Source organism: Taudactylus pleione, unplaced genomic scaffold (assembly GCF_031769625.1).
Source record: "Taudactylus pleione unplaced genomic scaffold, aTauple2 ptg000393l, whole genome shotgun sequence".
NCBI classification, from domain to species: Eukaryota; Metazoa; Chordata; class Amphibia; order Anura; family Myobatrachidae; genus Taudactylus; species Taudactylus pleione.
Window position 1 is genome coordinate 3,686,439 of NW_028284794.1, and position 21,345 is coordinate 3,707,783.

Genomic DNA, 21,345 nt, shown 5'->3' on the forward strand with positions numbered 1-21,345 from the left:
GTGTGTCATTATATAAATGAGTGTATGGAGAGATCATAGGTATATGGAGTAATCTATAGGTAAATGGCGTTAAATAAATAAGTGAATGGTGAGGCATCATCTATAGCGTAACTCGGCTGAGCTCAAATTCCACATATCAGTTACTGTGCAGTAGGGCAGCACCACTGCAGACCCCTGGGCAATAGCACCAGCTGTACCCGTCCTCCTCTTGGCTCCCGAGACCCGCAACGTTAACCGATTGATCCGCCGTTCCAGAGTCCTGCTCCGCTACCCATACTGAGAGGAAAATCACCTATTCTGCTCCAGGTTCCACTCCATCCAGAACCAGATTTCTCGTAACAGTGAGTACAGCTGTACATTCACTACTACAAAATAAACATGGGCATAACTACCATAGGTGCAAGGGGTGCGGCTGCTATGGGGCCCAGAGCTTAGGGCATACTTACATACTCTCCCAGAAGTTGAGGGAGGCTCCCGAATGTTTGGGTACCCCCCCGCACCGCCAGAGGAGTGTCCGTATCTTCCGCATCCCTCGCACTGCCTAGTGAAGTGGGCAGGATTGGGGGAATCGGTATGTAATACCGCCGGTCGCATGGCCGGCAGTTCGAATCCCGGCAGTGTCAGGCCGACAGAGGAATAGATCCCGGCAGCGGGAGCCCGACAGCGCTGAAAATCCCGATCGTTCCCAGGTAAGTACTAACCTAACCTACCCCCCTAACCCTAACTTAGGGGTGCCTAACCGTAACCTCCCCCCCAAGTGCCTAACTCTAATCCACCCTCTAAGTGCCTAAACCTAACCCCCCCCTCCCCCGCTGCCTAAACCTAAATCCTTGTGGGGGTGCCTAACCCTAACCTCCCCCGCGGGTGCCTAACCCTCCCTCCCCCTAGCCTAACCCTCCCGGGGGAATGCCTAACCCTAAATCCTCCCCGGAAACCCTAAATCTAACCCTCCCCCCCCACGGCTGTCCGCTCGCGGCGCGGGATCTCCCGATGTCGGTAAAATGAACGGCGTCTACATCTAGATGCCGGTCATTTCACCCTCCCCGGGATATGATAGTCGGGAAGCCGGCTGTCGGTATAATGTCAGCCGGCTTCCCGATTGCATCCTGGATTGGGAGATAATTGAAAAGGGGTGTGGCCTCACGGAAGAAGCGTGGTCTCTCTGTGCTGTGGGCCCTTCCTCCATTGTGCTGTGTTCCCAGCACCCCTCTCCCAGCACAGATTACAGCCACAGCACCCATCACCCAGCACAGCACCCTTCTCCCAGCACAGCACAGATCACAGCCACAGCACCCAGCACAGCACCCCTCTCCCAGCACAGATCACAGCACCCATCACCTCTCTCCCAGCACAGCACCTTTCACCCAGCACAGCACTCATTACCGCGGCCCATTAGCTGTTAGCTGAGCTCCGCTCATGGGCACTGTGCAGTGGCAATAACAGCTGCCAGAATCTCTGCCCACCCGACAGCAGGTGCCCCGGCCGTGCTTGCCTCAAACCTCCACCGGCCTTCATGTCCCTAGGCATTCCAAATGTCCTAGGCAGTTGCTTAGTTTGCCTATGCCTAGTGCCGGGCTCTGGCACAGTCACAATAGACCCCAGGCACAGAGGCACTGTGCCTGGCGTCTATTGTGACTGTGCCCAAAACCTGTCCCAGGCACTGCATAAAAAGTTTCTAGAGTGCGCAGCTGTGACAGGGAGGCAGAACACTTCACTACAGAGGGGATACCTCATTATATAATTGAGAGAAGAGGGACCAGAACCTTCAGAGTGTATACAGAAGTGCCCCAGGAACGGAGGTAGTCGTGTTACACATCCCAGACAAGCACTGAGGCTCTATCTTGGCCACATGTACAGTTACTGAAGTTGGTGCCGCCGGAGACAAGCACATTACATTTTGAGCTAAAAGGAGTCACAGAGAACACATTTTATATAATGTCTGTAGGGAGCACAAGCACAGGAATTACACCTAGAATGGATTTAAGGTGCAGAAAACAACACAACATGAAAATTGGCTACGGTAATGCAACGTAAGTGGGAGAGACTGTGGAAAGTAACAGTAGATCCTGGTGTCAGTCTCAGGAACCCAGACGAAGTAGAGCGAGTCATAGGTACCATGGGTTTGAGTGTGGAGCAACATACAGTATATACTCTATAATACATGGGAAAGTGAAAGCTTATCAAGTCAAGGGACATTGGGCCTGATTCAGAGCCGCTCGTAAGCGGCAGTACGCTTGTTCCGAGCGATGTTCGCACATCTGCGCCTGCGTATGGATTGTAATACGCATGCGCGAACCAGTCAGTGCGGCCGAAAATCGTTTGTTCGCTAAATAGCGAGTGCCTGCTATTTTGAGTGACAGAATGAGGCATATGTGGGTGGTAACAGGGGAAGGTGCTTGAAAACGGGGAGTGGAGATCAGAACGCAGGCGTGCTTAAAGGTCAAAGCGGGCATTTTATGGGTGTGCATAATTAATACAGCAGCGTCATTGACCACGTCACTTGGTTGTTTTATAGTCAGAACTGCTCGCAATATAGCGGTAGGAAACACCAACCACAAGAATAGCGAGCAGACCATACGCTGTTCGATGTACTCGATTAATCTAATAAATAGCGGACATGACGTATGATGCGAGCGGCCAGGGGGCGTATTTTCCAAATAAACGTCTGCATGTTTTGTTCGCTCATTCAGACATGGAGGCGTCAACAGACCGCAAGGAGCGAACGGTTCATTTGAATAGCCAGCCCCTTTTTCTGAACGAGCGAGCGCTAATAGCGTCCGGCTCTGAATCAGGCCCTTTGTATTTAAAGAAACAATATAAGTATGTGTCATTGGACATGCCAGAAGCTGGAGACCAATCTGAATCGGAAACTACCAGCGTGACAGTTCAACCACAACAGAGGTCATCTGCTAGGTCAAGCATCGGTAAGCCACCCAAAGATATGATAAAAAGTTTGCATTATGTGTACAGGGGCGTCTTTAGAGAGGAGGAGGCCTGTGTGCATCCCCCGAAACGGGCCCCCTCCTCTCACTCCAGTGGCCGGCAGCCGACTGACGGCGACTGGCTGGCTAAGGCGATCTCCTCACAGCACATGCGTAAAACGCGGCGGAGGCCATCTTCCGGCATTTGAACAGCACTGGGAGACCCGACGCAGGACTTCGGAGAGGTATGTATTACAAAGTATGGGTGCAGGGTGTGCCCAGGGGGCCCATGTGCACCGCACAACCTGCACCCATTGTAGATACGCCCCTGTATGTGTACCTCAGGAGGTCCAAGAGCTACAGTCAAAGACTGACCGGTGTGAATGGAAGTCTATTATAGGAAAATATACTTTTTCAAGAAACAGGAGACCGAGTACAAAGACATCAAGCTGGCGATCTGTCCTGTTCCCTGTTCTGCTACAGGCTCCGCTCCATCCAGAACCAGATATCTGTAATGGTGAGCACGGCTGCACATCCAATACTACAAAATGACAGAGGGCCTGATTCAGAGCTGCTCGTAAGCGGCCGCTCGTTTGCTCCGAGCGATGTTCGCACATCTGCGTATGGGTCGTAATGCGCATGCGCCAACCAGTCAGTGCGCTCGGAAATCGTGTGCTCGCAAAATAGCGAGTGCCTGCTAATTTGAGTGACAGGATGAGGCGTTTGTGGGTGGTAACAGGGGAAGGTGCTTGAAAACGGGGAGTGGAGATCCGAACGCAGGCGTGCCTAACGGTCAAAACGGGCGTTTTAAGGGTGTGCATAATAACAAAGCAGCGTCATCGACCACGTCACTTGGTTGTCTTTTAGCCTGAACTGCTCGCATGATTGTGGTAGGAAAATGCTACCAAAAGAATAGTGAGCAGTTCATTCGCCTTTCGATGTACTCGATTAATCTAATAAATAGCGGAGATGACGTAGGATGCGAGCGGCCAGGGGGCGTCTTTACAAAATAGCGAGCGCATGTTTCGGATGCTCGCTCAGACATAGAGGCGTCAACAAACCGCAATGAGCGAGCTCTCAATTTAAATAGCCAGCTCCTTTTTCTGAACGAGCGTCCGCAAATAGCGTCCGGCTCTGAATCAGGCTCAGAGCCCGGTTAAGCAACCTGAGTGGTCATTGCCTACAATTTAACCGCTAGTGGGTACCGTGAAAACCTGTGAAAGTATACTATAGAGCAGTGTTGGCTAACATTGACACTCCAGCTGTTGTGGAACTATATATCCCAGCATGCCCTGCCACAGTTTTAGCATGCCCTAATAGCAAAACTGTAGCAGTGCATGCTGGGTTATGTAGTTCCATAACAGCTGGAGTGTCAAGGTTAGCCAACACTGCTATAGAGGTACATTATCACTTATAATAATACACAGGTTTTAATTCAAATTGGACCCTAGTGTGGCGGGTAGATAATTTAGACTGGAAGCTCCGCTGCGTTGCTATTATCATGTAGGATGTAAGTCTATTTGCTGGCTCATTGCAGTGTGTTGGGGTAATTTTTTTGTGTTTTTTTTAACCCCTCCCATATGCTGCAAAGGGCCTCGTGTACAGTGTGCCCCTTCCTCTGAGCAACGTTCCGACCCCCAAGCTCTGCATCTTATCTTGTGCCAGCAAGCGGGTCCCTCCTCCCCTCGTTACACCATCTTCCAAGTGGTATTCGGAATGCGCACAAAATCTTTTTTTCACTGCACGGTGCCACCTTCCTGAACACGTCACTGGGAAGATGGTGCGGCGGAGGAGGAGGAGGGTCCCGCTTGCCAGCACAAGGTAAGTATACTATGGGTGTGCGGCGCGGGGCTCTAGATTCTCTCAGTCGGAATATGGCTTCCCGATCTGAGCGATTATGCGACTGAGCTTGCAGCCACTTCGGTGACACAACACTCCCATAACAAGGACCATCTCCGTGCGTCCGCGTAGCCACCTCCCAGTCACGGAGAGATACATATGACCACTTCTCTTTTCTCTGTATGCATGCGGCAATTCTCAGTATCTTATCTCAATTTGCATACATGACATAGTACCACTTCTCTTGTACTGCAGGCTATAATGGCTGTTTAGTGAATAATACTATTCACTGCTTGACTTTGCTCATGTCCCCCATTGTGGACATAATGGCTGCAAGACATGATAAGCATAAACATGTGTCTTGACAATAGGGGTGTATGGCATCCAAACACTAAAGAGAGAGGCTGGGGGCATCCCAGTAGCTCGGTAAGTGCTGGGCATGCCCCCAAGGTGACCCAGAATTGGGGCATGGCGTTCAGCTATGACCAAACATGACGCACCTTGGGGGGGTGTGGTGCACACATCCATGCCCCAATTTTCCAGGTCCCCTCTCAAATGTCCTACCCTGTGGGGACAGTCCCATGAGCTGCCATGTTTGTCCTCTTCTTTCCAAACTCTACTAAAAAGCCTGCTCTGAGGTTGCTGACCATTGATGACTAGCAACCATCGATGGTTTGCCACTGATGTCGGAGTTCTGATGGTTTTCCTATATTGACGGCAGAGAGGGGGCAACAATGTTTTATTTCTGGTGCATGGGACGCAGCCCCTAGCCCAGACCACAGTGCGTCCCTCCTTTCCCTGATTGGTCGACCTTGTCATACAGCAGGGATGCCCATCGAGGGTTGAAACCATCAATGGTTTCCCATCACAGATGTTAAGAACTGATGGCACCATCTGTGGCAAACCTTTTGATGGCTATCCCTACTCCCGAATTAAGGGGAGGGGAGAAGTTCCATGGTCTTAGAAGAGCTGGCGATTCTCCCAGAATGGCGGTGGTGTGGGGAGTGTTGTTTATTTGAATTTACGGCACAAATGTTGGCATCGGGAGGAGCGTAATCATGTCATTAGAACGATAATCCACATTACCCAACAGAGGGGGTAACAGTACAAGGCTGTGTCGCTTTACCCCCCCCCCTTCCTGTGCAGAGCTCTAACTCTGCCAATGAGCTCACATGGGATGCCCACCTCTCTGCCAATGGGCTCACATGGGATGCCCACTTCTGCCAATGGGCTCATATACGATGCCCACCTCTCTGCCAATGAGCTCACATAGGATGCCCACCTATCTGCCAATGGGCTCAGGTGGGATGTCCACCTCTCTGCCAATGGGCTCACATGGGATGCCCACCTCTCTGCCAATGGGCTCACATGGGATGCCCAACTCTCTGCCAATAGGCTCACATGGGATGCCCACCTCTCTGCAATTGAGCTCACATAGGATGCCCACTTCTCTGCCATTGAGCTCACATGGGATTCCCTAATCTCTTCCAATGAGCTCACATAGGATGCCCACCTCTCTGCCAATGGACCCACATGGGATGCCCACCTCTCTTCCAATGTGCTCACATAGGATGCCCACCTCTCTGCCATTGATTGATCTCACATGGGATGTCTTCCTCTCTGCAATAGATCGAGCTCACATGGGATGTCCTCCTTTCTGCATATGGGCTCACATGAGAATGGATGCCCTCCTCTCTGCCAATAAGCTCACATGGGAATGGATGCTCTCCTCTCTGTCAGACTGCTCACCCCCTTCTCCTCATAAAGCAGTGACGTCATGGGGAGCCAGTGATGATCCCACAGAGTCACTGTACACTGCCAGCGAGGTAGCGTGGCCGAGCGGTCTAAGGCGCTGGATTTAGGCTCCAGTCTCTCTGGAGGCGTGGGTTCGAATCCCACCGCTGCCAAGTTGTATTTTTTTTTTTTTTTCCCCCTCAGACTCGGGGTAATATGTATATCTACAGTCTGCAGCATGGCACAGTGCACAGTGATAGTGGCATCCTGTGGTACTTGTCCTTGGGCATTACTGCCGCCATGCATCACTACCTTCCATCTGTGTCTGCTGCTTGCTGCCACTGGCCTTGTGCAGAGCCCTTGCACCTATACCCGGGTCTCAGCAACAGCAGCAGCTTGGGGGACTACAAGTCCCAGCAGCAGGTCTGTGTGGTAAAGAGCTGAAGACCCCCTGGATCCTCCTCTCTCTCGGTGCATAGTTTATGCTAGATCTATATCATTTTGCCGGCGGACATTTCACTGTAGACCGCCATTTAAGGTGATTTAAAAAAAAAAAAAAAAAACTGGTTGGTCGCCAACAATATGGCGCCTGTAGTGAGGACAGAAAACAGTTGGATTGTTTCGCTCTAGCGGCGATGCTGGCTCCAGATCACACCGCTCGCGGGAGCGCGGCGGCGGCGCTAGTTGCCGGGCAACGCAGGAGGAGCTGCAGCAGGCCTCGGACTAGGTAACATGGGGGTGCCCTATAGCATGCATATTATATAGCAGCAGTATATGATCTGCATAGAGGAGCTAAGCCCTGGGCTGCTGTGTGCACGGGTTACACGTGGTGTCTGGGCTGCTATAATATAATATAATATGGTGCTGGTGCATTGCTAGATGAGGTTCCCATGATCATTAGCCACCTCATCTCCTGGCTAATGCTGGCATAGCTGTCCTTATGCACAGGGACAGGATACACAGCCCCCCAATCATTACTCCTAGTGTGATCACAGCCAGTGCCAGATTAAGGTCCACAAGGGCCTGGAGCTGAAATTTATGAAGGGCCTATTGTGTGCCATCACTGCGATTGGGGGATGTAGTCAAAATACCGACGGACGGGATTCCGTCTGTTGAAATCCCGGTGTCGTAATCCCAACCTGGGACTAAACATAGGCGGTTAAATCCCGAAGCCAGCCTACACATCGACGCCGGAATCCTGACATAGGACATTCAGATCAAAGGCAAGCGGGGCGCCCTTAGCTGTTAGCCACGGGAAGGGGGGGTTTAGGGTTAGGTACCACTGGTGGGGGGAGTTAGGGTTAGGCACTAAGGGGGGACGGTTAGGTTTAGGCACCAAGAGGGGAGGGTTAAGGTTAGGCACTAACTGTTAGGGTGCAAGAAGGGAGGGTTAGGAAGAGAAAGGGGGAGGGTTTGTATACTTACCCGACCCCCGTCGGAAATCTGAGCATCACGACTGCCAGGTAATCATACCCAACCCGTGCGGGTGTGACTAGTGATGTGGGGGTGTAACTAGCATTGTGGGGGTGTTGTCTGCACAGGGATGTGGCCTGTCCTGTGTGATGTGACTAATCCCTATCTTTAAAAACCTCAATCTCTTTTCCCTTTTCACTTATATCAATAGTGTAAAGCGAGATTCAGCAAAGGAACAACTTGTTAAAATGGCACATGGTGATGACGTAAATCTGAAAATATCTCTATTAAAGAGCACATGGGTCACTTAGTGATGTCATGAATGTGCCATCGCTATCTCTCTCTCTATATATAAAAATACCTGATCTTATTAATAGTTATAGGGGGGAATTCAGGGCCTGATTCAGAGCCGCTCGTAAGCGGCCGCTCGTTCGTTCCGAGCGATGTTCGCACAACTGCGCATGCGTACGGGTTTTAGTACGCATGCGCGAACCAGTCAGTGCGGTCGAAAATTGTGTGCTCGCAAAATAGCGAATGCCTGCTAATTTGAGTGACAGAGTGAGGCGTTTGTGGGTGGTAACAGGTGAAGATGCTTGAAAACGGGGAGTGGAGATCAGAACGCAGGCGTGCCAGAAGGTCAAAACGGGCGTTTTAAGGGTGTGCATAATTAACAAAGCAGCGTCATCGTCCACGTCAGTTAGGTGTCTTTTAGCCAGAACTGCTCGCATGATTGCGGTAGGAAAATGCAACCACAAGAATAGCGAGCAGTTCATACACCTTTCGATGTACTCGATTAATCAAATAAATAGCGGAGATGACATATGATGCGAGCGGCCAGGGGGCGTTTTTTACAAAAAAACGTCCGCATGTTTTGTTCGCTCGTTCAGACATAGAGGCGTCAACAGACCGCAAAGAGCGAACGGTCAATTTAAATCGCCAGCCCCTTTTTCTAAACGAGCGAGCGCAAATTGCGTCCGGCTCTGAATCAGACCCTCAATTCAGTGCAATGTAGAATAGCCGCGGGAGAGAGCTCCTGCAGCTATTCAATACACTGCGCTGTTTGGGCGGCTAAAGGATTTTTTCTCCCACGCCCCTGGGGATGCGAGGAGAAATCTGACAAAAGTGCAGGGCGCGCAGCTGTTTGCCGGCTTAGCGCAGTGCCAATAGCCACGCGCCTGCCACTTTAGTTGGAGAATGCCGGTTACAGCACCTTAACACCCAGGTTGTCGCGAGAACTGGCATTCTCTGACTTACCTGCTTCACGACAAGGCACACAGCTCATTGAATTGAATAGCTGTGGGAGCTCCCTCCCGCGGTTATTCATCATCGCGCTGAATTGAATTCCCCCCATACTGAGGTGTTAGATCTAGAAACCATAGTGAGATCCAAAACAGAGTCACTTGGGGCCTGATTCTGCAGTGCCAATGGTACTGCCCCACCGCAAGAAATGGAAAGTGGGAATCTCAGTATTAATGAAATTGTCAAAAAAAATAAAATAAATAAATATATATATATATATTAAAATTGAAATCTTGTCAGTGCCTGTATTCCAGTAATAATTGCTCGCCGCAGCCAGCAGGTAACAACATTGTGGGCTTGATCGATTAGCAGAAGCCAAACAGCCGGCAATACTGACACCTCAGGAGGATCAATCAGCCGGCCAGGCCCCCTTCACAGAGCAGTGGGTGTGCTCACTGGGCGGACACGGCTGCTTCAGGGATTGGTGGTGTGGTGACACCTATGTGACGTCACACATATAGGCATATCTAGGATTAATGGCACACAGGGCAAAGAAAACTGATCATGCACCTTGAAATCGGTTTTATAAAATATTCTGAATTCTTATGTTGGCACTCTAAAACACACTGGAAACTTCAATTAGGGACAATACTCTGTTATCGTTAATATTTAAAATCAGTGAAATAAAAGACATATTGGTTCACAAACAAAATTAGAATAAAAAACAGTTTGCTTTCCGCACTGTAAATAGTCAGTGTGATGGAATAGCTGGTGTGTTTGGGGTTACTTGTTGCAATGATTCATACTTTTATTAAGTTTTATTTTGGCATTGCAAGTTTTTTTTTTTCACAGCTCTCTTTGCAGGACCTTCTATGGAAAGAGGAGGGGGTAGTTTAAGGTGGGAGATGTCAGCAGGGGTCATGCTTGGGGATGGGTACGGGATCTTGGCAGTCAGAATCCCGACGCTGGCATCCTGAAAGGGTTAGGATACCGACACCTGTCGGTCTGTATCCTCACCCTCCCCCTCCCTCCACAGTGCCTGAACCTGACCTCCCCCTAGTGCCTAAACCTAACCTCCCTGCACACTAACCCTAACCCTCCCCCTAACCCCGCTAATTACCTTCGGGATTCCAGAGGTCGGGTTGCCAGCACCAGGATTCTGACAGGTGTCGGGATTCCAGTGGCGGCATTCTGACCCCGGGAATCCCCGCCGCCGGGATATTTACCGCATCTCCATGCGGGATGGGCAAAGGATGCTGGCGCTCGGGATCCTGCATCCCATTGCTTGTGCTGTGTGTAAACTGTGTATGCCCTGGACTGACCTCAAAAGATATTAGATCCTTAATTTAGTGGCAAAAAGGCCTCTCAATCCTCTACACTATATATATATATAGATAGATAGAGAGAGAGAGGGGGGGGGTAAAGAGAGAGAGGGGGGTGGGAGAGAGAGAGAGGGGGGAAGAGGGAGAGGGGGGAGGGGGGGAAGAGAGAGAGAGGGGGGAATAGATAGGGGGAATAGATAGGGGGAGAGAAAGAGGGGGAAGAGAGAGAGGGTGGGAGGGGGGAGAGAGAGGGGGGAGGGGGGAGAGAGAGGGGGGAGGGGGGAAAAGAGAGAGAGAGGGGGGAAGGGGAGATAGGGGGGGAAGAGAGAGAGAGGGGGGGAGGGAGAGAGAGAGGGGGGAGGGGGAAGAGAGAGAGGGGGGAGGGGGGGGGAGAGAGGGGGAAGGGGAGATAGGGAGAGATAGAGACAGGGGGGAGGGGGAGAGAGAGAGGGGGGAGGTGGAGAGAGGGAAGGGGGAGAGAGGGGAAGAATCCCCCTTATTTAGTGATGTATGGCAACACCACAAATATGAGAAAAGAAAGGTGGCACTCTCCAATGTAAAGGTGAAAAAAAAAAAACGTTTAAATGTAAATTAACATCGGTATAGATAAGTCGACGTTTCAAATCCTACCGGCTTTTTCATCAGGACTGTACATACGGGGTGTGCGCTGGCAGCGCCGTGCTGCGACGTCAATCTGGCATTGGAGCTCCCTGGTGTAATCCGTGATGAGTAGGCAGGCATTAGGCAGACTGTAGACACTGCCCGCCGAGCCATGCTCCAGCCCTGATTCCCCCCTTCATGGTGTGATCCGCAGCAGGGAAGGGGTGGAGCATCGGACAGCAATTGAAGATGGCCACTCGCAGCCTGCTGGGGTGGATGGGGGGCGTGGCCTAACGCCCCCTTCCTAGGGTGATACGCCGCGGGGGGAGGGGCAGTGCATCGGACAGCCACTTGCTGGGAGGGGGTGCTCGCGTCCCGCGGTCCGGGGGCGGGGCATCGGACGGCCACTCGCAGCCTGGTAAAAAAATCCTGACTACAACAGTCGGTGTTGACTGATGCAAGATGCTATGGGCCTATTTTGACAGGCGGCCTGGAGCTGTAGCTCCATCCGCCCCATTGCTAATCCGGCCCTGATCACAGCCTCCCCCAATAGCAGTAAGAGGGGCGCGGGAGACTGTAAGAACATGGGGGAAGGGTTACGTCTGCTGCAGGGGAATAGGAATCGCATTGGATCGGTCAGTCGTTGGGGAACAGCAGGGACGCTCCCAGCGACTCGCCTGGACAACCCCATCACTGTCCCTGGAAATTAGGGACCTATGGCCGCGGTGCTGCAAGCAAAACATACTGTGCCCCCCCCACCCCACCCCCCCCCCCTAGGTTCCGGGCTTGGTGTACACTGGGGCGCTGCAGTTTTACTTCATACCTGACCGCGCTTAGCGACTTTCTAAGCATGTGAAGATTATAGTCACGTATGTGTTATAACACGGGCACGCGGGAATGATCAATTTGATTCTTTAAAGTACAAAAGAAATACATTTATGTGAAGGTAAAGGGCGCCGTTTGTTAGAGGGCGCCATTTGTTACCAGTGCAGCCACAATCCCGTCATTGGAAAAGAAGGCTGACCCCCCCCCCCATTTGTTTTATCTCCGCAGATCGTGTAATGGCCGTCATCAGCAGCCTGGTCCCCGCTCGGTTCCTGACCCTGACGGCTCATCTGGTCATTGTCATCACAATATTTTGGTCACGGGTAACAGTCTTCCCCTCCGTATAATTATCCGCTTCCATCTTGCTATCACCCCCCTCCCCTCCCCCAATCTTTTAGCTATGTCCCTCTCACAGTCCAACTTTTTCTCTATTCCTCTTGTCTTATCTCTTATCGTCTCCCCTGCTTTTCCCATTTCTTCTTTTTTTATCTATGAAATTCCCCCTTCTACATCATCATTCACTTCTCTTCTTGTTACGTACGAGCTATATCTATCCTCTGCTTGTTACCTTTCCTAGGAGAATAACGTCCTCGCTTGTCTGCCGGTAGATTACACACAAGATCAGTACAATGCGGCTGATACTGAGTAAGTGCTGCCTCCCCCAATGCAGAAGGGGCCTGTGTGTTGTTTGTTCCTCCCCCTGCAGGGTGACACAGACAGAAGGGAGCTATAATTCTGCCTCTCCCCCTGCAGGGTGACACAGTGTAACAGACAGAAGGGAGCTATGAGCCTGTCCCTCCCCCTGCAGGGTGACACAGTGACATAGACAGAAGGGAGCTATGAGCCTGTTCCTCCCCATGCAGGGTGACACAGACAGAAGGGAGCTATGAGTCTGTTCCTCCCCATGCAGGGTGACACAGTGACACAGACAGAAGGGAGATATAAGCCTGTCCCTCCCCCTGCAGGGTGACACAGACAGAAGGGAGCTATGAGTCTGTCCCTCCCCCTGCAGGGTGACACAGACAGAAGGGAGCTATGAGTCTGTTCCTCCCCATGCAGGGTGACACAGTGACACAGACACAAGGGAGCTATGAGCCTGTCCCTCCCCCTGCAGGGTGACAACAGACAGAAGGGAGATATGAGCCTATCCCTCCCCCTGCAGGGTGACACAGTGACACAGACAGAAGGGAGCTATGAGTCTGTCCCTCCCCCTGCAGGGTGACACAGACAGAAGGGAGCTATGAGTCTGTTCCTCCCCATGCAGGGTGACACAGTGACACAGACACAAGGGAGCTATGAGCCTGTCCCTCCCCCTGCAGGGTGACAACAGACAGAAGGGAGATATGAGCCTGTCCCTCCCCCTGCAGGGTGACACAGACAGAAGGGAGCTATGAATCTGTGCCTCCCCCCGCAGGGTGACACGGTGACAGACAGAAGGGAGCTATGAGTCTGTCCCTCCCCCTACAGGGTGACACAGACAGAAGGGAACTATGAGTCTGCCCCTCCCCCTGCAGGGTGATACAGTGACACAGACAGAAGGGAGCTATGAGCCTGTCCCTCCCCCTGCAGGGTGACACAGTGACACAGACAGAAGGGAGCTATGAATCTGTCCCTCCCCCTGCAGGGTGTTACATCTCTTCTCTGCTTGCAGGTTGATTGTTGCCCTGTCGGTTACCCTGGGGATGTTTGCTATAGAGCTGGCTGGTTTCCTTTCCGGACTGTCAATGTTCAACAACACTCAGAGCGTCCTGTGTATCCTTCCAGTGTGTGTGTGTGTGTGTCAGTGTACATATATGTATCAGTGTATGGTACATGTGGTGTTATATTGGGTAATATGGTGCATACTGCACATCGTCCATACATGATATAGGTACAGTGGTTGATAATCTGCAAAACGGAATAAATATGCTGCAATAATAAGCTGTATAACTAGTGCTGTACAGAAATGACAGGTTACACAGCAGCTGCATTTGAAAGTCTTTTTTTCATGGTTCCTAAGGATGGTGATCCTTAAAACTAGGTACACACTGTGCACGACGGGTCTGCCGACCAGCGTATCTGCTGACGCAGCGGGCTATCAGGAAAGCTATACAGACTTACTGATTGGCCGCTCGATGTGTGTTCCCTGACGTCACAATTGAATTTGCCCGTCCAGTTGAGCTGTCAGTCGCTGGCGGCCCCTGAATTATGTGTACGGGTGGTGGGCTGACCGCCCGTACACACAGCCAGACGCGCCGATATATCTGCAAATATATTAGCCCAGTCGCTGAACCGCAGAGCAGATGCAATATGTCTGCGAACATGTCGGGGGTACACACTTGCCAACACGCTCGCGATATATCGGCTGTTCGATTGAACGGGCAATATATATCACCCAGTGCGTACCCAACTTTACTTTCCAGTGGTTAGTATAAAGAAGGGTTGGAGTTCTGAGCAAAGTGGGCAAGCCTGATTGGATTTGGAAGATGATGGGGGGCACAGTTTAGCGTGGATCGTGGTGGAGACAGTCCTGATTTTCTTATGTCAAAGAGGGCGTGGTCACCCCTGGGACTGTTTCATGGCCTTGTGCAAATTTACGCGCCGTGGGTATATTGGGGAGGGGTCGCTTTTCCTGCATTCGTTTTGACGTCTCCAAGGTACTTTGTGCAGCCATATTGTGCGGTGATGTCACTGTTACCTAGCAAGCTGATAGGCTGAGTTCTCATGATTAATTAGGCTCACCATACTGCCCCTTTATACCCGGGACACTGGTGAATTACACAGGTTCTGTGTCTGGCTGACTTGAAGTCGCATTTCACCTGGTTTTAATCAGCCACAGAACCTGCGTAATTCATGAGTGTCCTGGTTTAAAGGGGCAGTATGGTAAGCCTATGATTGGTTGGGTATGAAATACAGACAGCGGCGTCCCGATGCTCAGTACTCCGACAGGGGTACGAAAACTATGCTAACCCTCCCCCCTTCTGCCTCTAATCCTAACCCTCCATTCTTAAACTATAACTCTCCCCACCCCACACCCTAACCCTCCCCCATGGGTGCCTGAACGTAACTCTTTCCCCTTAGTGCCTAACCCTAAACCCCCCCCAGTGGTGCCCAACACTAACCCCATTGTCAATAGCCTAACCCCCCCCCTCCCCCCCGTGGTGCCTAACCCTCCCCCCCTGGGGGCTAACACCTAACCCGACCCCGGTATGATTACTTTCGGGATGCTGGCTATCGGGATTCCGGTGTGTGTTTCTAAACTGGCGTCGGGATTTAGGCGCCTATGTTTAGTCCTGGGTCGGAATTCCAACGACCGGGATTTCAGCAGCCGGCATCCCGTCCGTCGGCAAGGTAACTACATCCCCTATTGTTAATGTACCTCCTCTGCCATTGGCAGCAGCCGCTGTGTACAGGCCACACGTGCACTTTAAAGAACACATCTCCACCTAGAGTCTGTTATAAGGTATTGCAGCCTCACCGTGCATCCAAAGTATTTCTGTTTCTTCAATAGCTATTGGAAAGGTGCGTCTTCTGGCACCAGGGAACCCCTTAATTTAATCATTAGGGAATGTCTTACAGCAGAAGGTATATTTCTGATTAGCAGATTGGAGGAGGTGGTGGTTGTGGGGGAGAGAGAAAACCATTAGGGTCTGGTGTTCCATTGTTTATCCCTAACCCCTTGCTGTGTGCTCCAGCCGTGGGTGCCCATGCCAGCGGCACCGTCGCCCTCCTTTTCTATCTTTTTGAAGGCTGGCAGTGCCCTGTGTACTGGTGGATATTTGCATTTTGCAGGTAAGCTGTGTATAGACCCCTGTGTATCTCCCCTACCTCTCCGCTCAGCCTCCTCTGTGTGTAATTACTACTGCGGCTTTTTTTTTTCCTTGACTGTCTTGTCCCAGCCCTGGCCGCTCACTGCTCCGCCTCGGTCAGCCTCTCCCTGTATGTAGCCCAGATGTGGGAGTGCACTTCCTACTGGTATATCTTTGGTTTCTGCAGGTACAGCTTGGGGAGAGCGAAGGGTTGGGAGGTAGGGAGACAAGATGGCTGATGGGGGGCGCAGGGACGTCGGGACAGTACAACGGGGCAGGAGGAATAGCAGTGAGATAAGAGGATAAGATGCAGGCGATAATCTGGATAAGATACCACCAGCCGATGTACCCGGTTTCACCTTGGTAGACCTTAGATATTTACTGTTTCCATTTCCATCTCACCACTCCAGTAACACATTAATCCTTCACCTCTATAGTAACACATTACCCTCCCTCACCTCTATAGTAACACATTCCACTCCCTCACCTCTGTAGTAACACATCACCTCTGTAGTAACACATTTCCCTCCCTCGTCCGTGTTGTAACACATTCGACATTCCCCTCCCTCACCTGTGTAGAAATACAATCCCTCCCTCACACCTGTAGTAACACATTCCCCTCCCTCACCTCTTTGGTAACACATTCCCTTCCTTTATCCATGTTTTGTAACGCATTCCCTTCCTTCACCCCATAGTAACACATTTGACATTCCCCTCCCTCACCAGTGTGGTAACACATTTTCCTCTCTCACCTCTGTAGTAACACATTCCCTTCCCTCACTATTCAAACAGGGGAGCGACACCAACTGCCAGTTTGGCAGCACTTGGAGTGACAGTTGGTGTTTGAATATGATCTGTGCTGCAGCCACAATTACATTTTAGCCCTTTTCACCCCCTTAGGAGTTGAATTTCAAAAATCCCTTTTTAGTGGGCAGCTACGTCATGGAAGGCGTAGATTCCCCCATTTACATGTTTCTAGGTCCAGGGGTTTGGGCTGGGCGTTCATCAGTCAGTCAGACGGGGCATTTGATAATATATAGATAGATAGATAGGAGGTATGAGATATTACATTTTGTTAGATGTCTAGTTTAAGTCTGAATAACCAGAGTTCCCATCTTTGTCCCCTCTATTCCTAACAGCGCCCTCCCGGCCTGCACAGAGATAATCATAATTATTGCCGTGTTGGGTCTAAAGCGGAAACCACTCTAATTTCACCGACGCGCTCTTATACAGACATTCTCCACATCATAATGCGTGACCACTAGACAGAGGAGTCGCCCACTTTTCTTCTTCCAGCGCCATTCAGCATATTTTGGTGGCCGAACAGCTTAAACCCTCAAAGTGTTTCTGTCTGAAGAGACGCCTAATGGAATCTTATAAGGAACAGTGACACCTAGTGGAATATCAGGAAATTTCACCTAACGACAATTTTACCTGACGTCTTACAGTTCTTTAAAGCAATAATCCCTTGTTTATGTGTAAATTTTCTTTTTATAATTATTTTTTTATTTCTTAACGTTAATCACTGTGGAAGCTTAGCAATGAACTTTTTTTTTTTTTTTTTTACTACTAATGATAGATAATTATGCAGATTCCCCACTTTGTCATGTGACTACCATGGAAATCACAGTCACTTGGCATATAATGTAATGAACAGAGGGTCTTTGGAATTTCCTTCTGACCTCTGTGACATCCTCCCCCCTCCTTTACCCCCCCTCTCTGCCATCACATGACTGGGAGAGAGCTGCGAGTCTCTGTGTTTGTGTCTGGCAGCCATATTTGGTTTCCCTTCAGAGATATTTTGAAAATGTGATAATGATTTGAATGAAAACAACTAAGTGCATTGACATATGCATGATTATAACTATGCAGAATTACTGCTTTAAAGTTTATTTTTTTTTTATAGCTCACGCCATGTGAGACAATATTTGGCTTATGAATTCACTACAAACTTATGACATCACAGAGGCGAGCCACAGTGATGTTACTAGTTCCTGAGTATGCAGTACATTCATTAGGAATGTTTGTTCCCCCCTCCAGAATGGCTGCCACCACAGTGTGTACGTAAAGGTTTCATATTCAGCATCATAAGTAAACCTGGTACTAAAATACTATACACCAGCAAATGGGCTGATGTGACGCCGGCCCCTACTGATACAGCTTCTAACAATGATTATAAAGGGAGTTTTCTGACTTCGGATAACTCTACCTTACCGGCTTGCATAGGCTTTCCGATGATTTCTTTCTGACTCCTGTGTTTCTCAGCCATGCACTGCTATCATCAGGGAGAGCTGCTTATTCCCATTACTGCGGGATATGACCGCCCTCTACAGCTGTACCTCAGAAGTAGCCAAGCAAATAGGACAGTCCGTAATATAATGCAGCTTATATGGTCAATGTTGCAGGAAGAGCTATACACACCCATATAGTAGAGTTATCTGAAGGTGGAAATCCCTTTGATTTACAAGCTTACTCATCTAGTAGAAATGTATTTGCTTTATTGTTAAATAAGTGACCCGGTTACGTCCAGGACGCCTCCCGCTGATCAGCATCGCACAGAGAATGGCGTCAGAGTAAGGCGTTTGTATGAGACATTCCCAGATTGTGATATCTCTATTTTCTAAGTATATTTTTGCTACCTATGAGATTCTATTGTTTGGCTTTTGTATGACTTTTTATATGATGATGTGTGTATTATAAATGTATTTATTACAAGTCATGATGCTGTATGTGATTTGTCCATTCTAATGCCGGCATGTTGGATATTGCACCTCTTGGGGCTGATTCTCCCGTCTCATGCATAGCGGCTGTACCATAGGCGAGAATCCGCATGGCTAATGCGGGGGGTTCCGTGCGCCTGGTTTTACTTCGGCTGCACACAGCGCATCGGCATTTGCACCAGCCCGGTTCTAGGTACATGAGATCCCCCACCCCAGAAGTGGGCTTCCCATCCCCCGTACGCACGTCTCAGAGTCGCACGCCCACAACGCTCCCATGACAAGCCTGCAAGTCAGGGCGGCTCCGTGCGTTTGCATTGTTGCCGCCCCGAAACGCCCAATTTCATGGAAAGACCTATCCGGGCAAGTTCGGTCTGACTGAGAGTAGGACGGGGATACGCAATATCCGCCCATTGCGCCCGTGCTGCGAGATCCGTTCGACTCTGAATCAGTGTTCGTTGTAGGGATAGTCGGGAGTCCCTGAAGGGAGCTTGTGGACTCATACGGTGTAAGGAAAATATAGGCATACAGTCAGGTGCATAAATATTGGGACATTGACAGAATTTTCATATTGTGTCCTCTATTCACCACCACAATGGCTTTGAAATGAAACAAACAAGTTGTGATTTAACTGCAGACTTTCAGATTTAATATGAGGGTAATTACATCCAAATCAGGAGAACGGTGTAGGAATTACAACGGTTTCTATATGTGCCTCCCACTTTTTAAGGGGCCAAAAGTAATGGGACAAACTAAACAATCCTAAATCTAACGTTCACTTTTTAATACTTTGTTGCAAATCCTTTGCAGGCAATTACAGCCTGAAGTCTGGAACGCATAGACATCACCAGACGCCGGGTTTCATCCCTGGTGATGCTCTGCCAGGCCTCTACTGCAAATGTCTTCAGTTCCTGCTTGTTCTTGGGGCATTTTCCCTTCAGTTTTGTCTTCATCAAGTGAAATGCATGCTCAATCCGATTCAGGTCAGGGGATTGACTTGGCCATTGCATAACATTCCATTTATTAGCCTTAAAAAACTCTTTGGTTGCTTTTGCCCTGTTTTCCTCATAATTCCAATAGGTGATATTTTCAGGATCTCCCCATAGAGGGGCAGGTAAAATGGTGATTGCCGACCGTGGATGGTTTAGAATGAATCGGTCACCCTGACTCCAGACTGGAAATATTTCAGGGTGACAGAGCCGAGGACCATTCAGTGTATACGGATATAACACACAGGCATTGCAAATGGCCATATAACCACCTGTGAGTAATATCTGACCGGTGAGTAATGCCATCTCCTCCGTGGTGGTTGGGAAAACGTGGGCGTTACAGCGGGTGCTAGAAAACCTTTTACACTTTTCTGAGTTTCTGCATAAATGAGACGTGAATGTGATCAGGTCTCTGATAAAGCAAAACCAGTAAATAAAATATCACGCAAAAAAACTACTGTATTTTATTCATTTACTGATCAACATGATCCAACATTAAACTTTGTGTTTGCGCTCAGCCCACTATCCTGATTTTGATGTGGACGCTATTGGACGGCCGCAGGGAAGCTTCTGCAATACCGTACAACTAAAATGCGAATGCAGCAGGCTGTGTCTGTAGGAAGTAGACGCCTCTTGCATGCATCTGTGTGCAACGTCTGAAGACGCAGCTCCGGAACATTATCGCGACCGGTCGCGATAGTCACAGCCAGTGGCGGCTCCAGAGGTGACCAAAATTCAAATAGGGGAGTCGCACCAACTGCCACTCCAAACATTGCCGACCGGAATTCACTGGCAGTTGGTGTAGCTCCCCTCTGCAGCCCGCCACTGGTCACAGCCCTCGGCCAGTCTGCGTAAGATGGAGCTTATGTAGACTGGCTGTGGCAACTGGTCAGTCGGGTCCAGGAAGTCTGCGTCGATGCAGGCCCTGGGCTTGGCACACCTTCAAGACGGGGGCGACACGCACCTATTTTGTAGACAGATCCTGGTCTCTGCCCCCTCAAATGCTGCAGCTTGTCAATCTAATAGGGGACTGCGAGCGATCACGTAGGACCTGTTCTGCACATGCACAGATCCCAAAACATCGGATGTGTGTGTAAACTATCAGGTGTGCGTACAAATCCGAACCGGGTCCTGTGTTCAAATACCTCTTGCCAGTGATGCTAGGGACGGACTTTGGGCCTGATTCAGTACGAATCGCAATTGTGATTTTGTACGGAACACAGCGGCAAAAAAAATACTAATACTTTCCAAAGCCGGCAAAGAGATGCCCACTGTTGCTTTCTTACATCCGTCCACTGCCTCTTCTGTGTAAAAATCGGTACCATCGATGCACGTCGACCACTCACATAGCATTTACAGAGGTCTGACCTGCCGCAGACACTGCAAGTCTTCTCGCATGCAGTGGGCTCTCAAACTGCGTATGCAATTGCCACACCCAAACGCTTATTGCCTGTCGCTCACTTTGCGATGGATTCCACTGTGCGCCCATAGTCGCAGTGTACACGCAGTGCGGCTTATAGGCATGCGCGATGGCAAACAATCGCTCGATCTTCATCCGTAGTTGCACTTGCGATCGGTACTGAATCAGGCCCTTTGACCATAGATGATTAGCACATTTCCATAGCTTGCTACCGATGGTCAGTGTTCTGCCATACATGGCAGAGGACCGATATTTCTCTGCCATCGATGGCGGAAAGCTGATGGTGACACGGCAATGGGCTTTTTTTTTTTTTTTTACCACCGTCGCAAGTCCCTAAGCTGCGCCCTCCTGCAGGCAGTTCCCTAGTTCCACTTCCTTTGCCTAACGCCGGTCACCAGGTAAATTTGTTTTGTATTTCCTCTTATTTTTGAGCAACAAAAATATAACTTTGCGTCATTTCTTTTTGTGGAGCAATTATTATTATTTTTTTTTTATCATTCATTCTCTTGACACAAACATTCTTGGCTGGCTATTTTAT

At 49.9% G+C, this 21,345-nt stretch overlaps 1 protein-coding gene and 1 non-coding gene across 4 annotated transcripts; both read left to right on the forward strand.

Annotated features, from left to right (window-relative positions):
- Nucleotides 1-111: 111 nt before the first annotated feature.
- TMEM107 (transmembrane protein 107) lies at nucleotides 112-18,367 on the forward strand. 3 transcript variants are annotated; one of them, XM_088446022.1, is made up of 6 exons: nucleotides 112-341; nucleotides 12,122-12,216; nucleotides 12,471-12,538; nucleotides 13,545-13,645; nucleotides 15,568-15,664; nucleotides 16,821-18,367. In XM_088446022.1, exons 2-6 carry the CDS (start codon nucleotides 12,130-12,132, stop codon nucleotides 16,888-16,890), a joined length of 423 nt encoding a protein of 140 aa, XP_088302148.1. In that variant the 5' UTR covers nucleotides 112-341; nucleotides 12,122-12,129; the 3' UTR covers nucleotides 16,891-18,367. The 3 variants fall into 3 exon arrangements, with proteins under 3 accessions (XP_088302148.1, XP_088302146.1, XP_088302147.1); XM_088446020.1 differs by lacking the exon at nucleotides 112-341 and adding an exon at nucleotides 7,142-7,221; XM_088446021.1 differs by lacking the exons at nucleotides 112-341; nucleotides 15,568-15,664 and adding exons at nucleotides 7,142-7,221; nucleotides 15,772-15,868.
- TRNAL-UAG (transfer RNA leucine (anticodon UAG)) lies at nucleotides 6,586-6,667 on the forward strand. Its single transcript has one exon. It is a non-coding gene; the product is annotated as a tRNA-Leu (tRNA).
- Nucleotides 18,368-21,345: the final 2,978 nt, after the last annotated feature.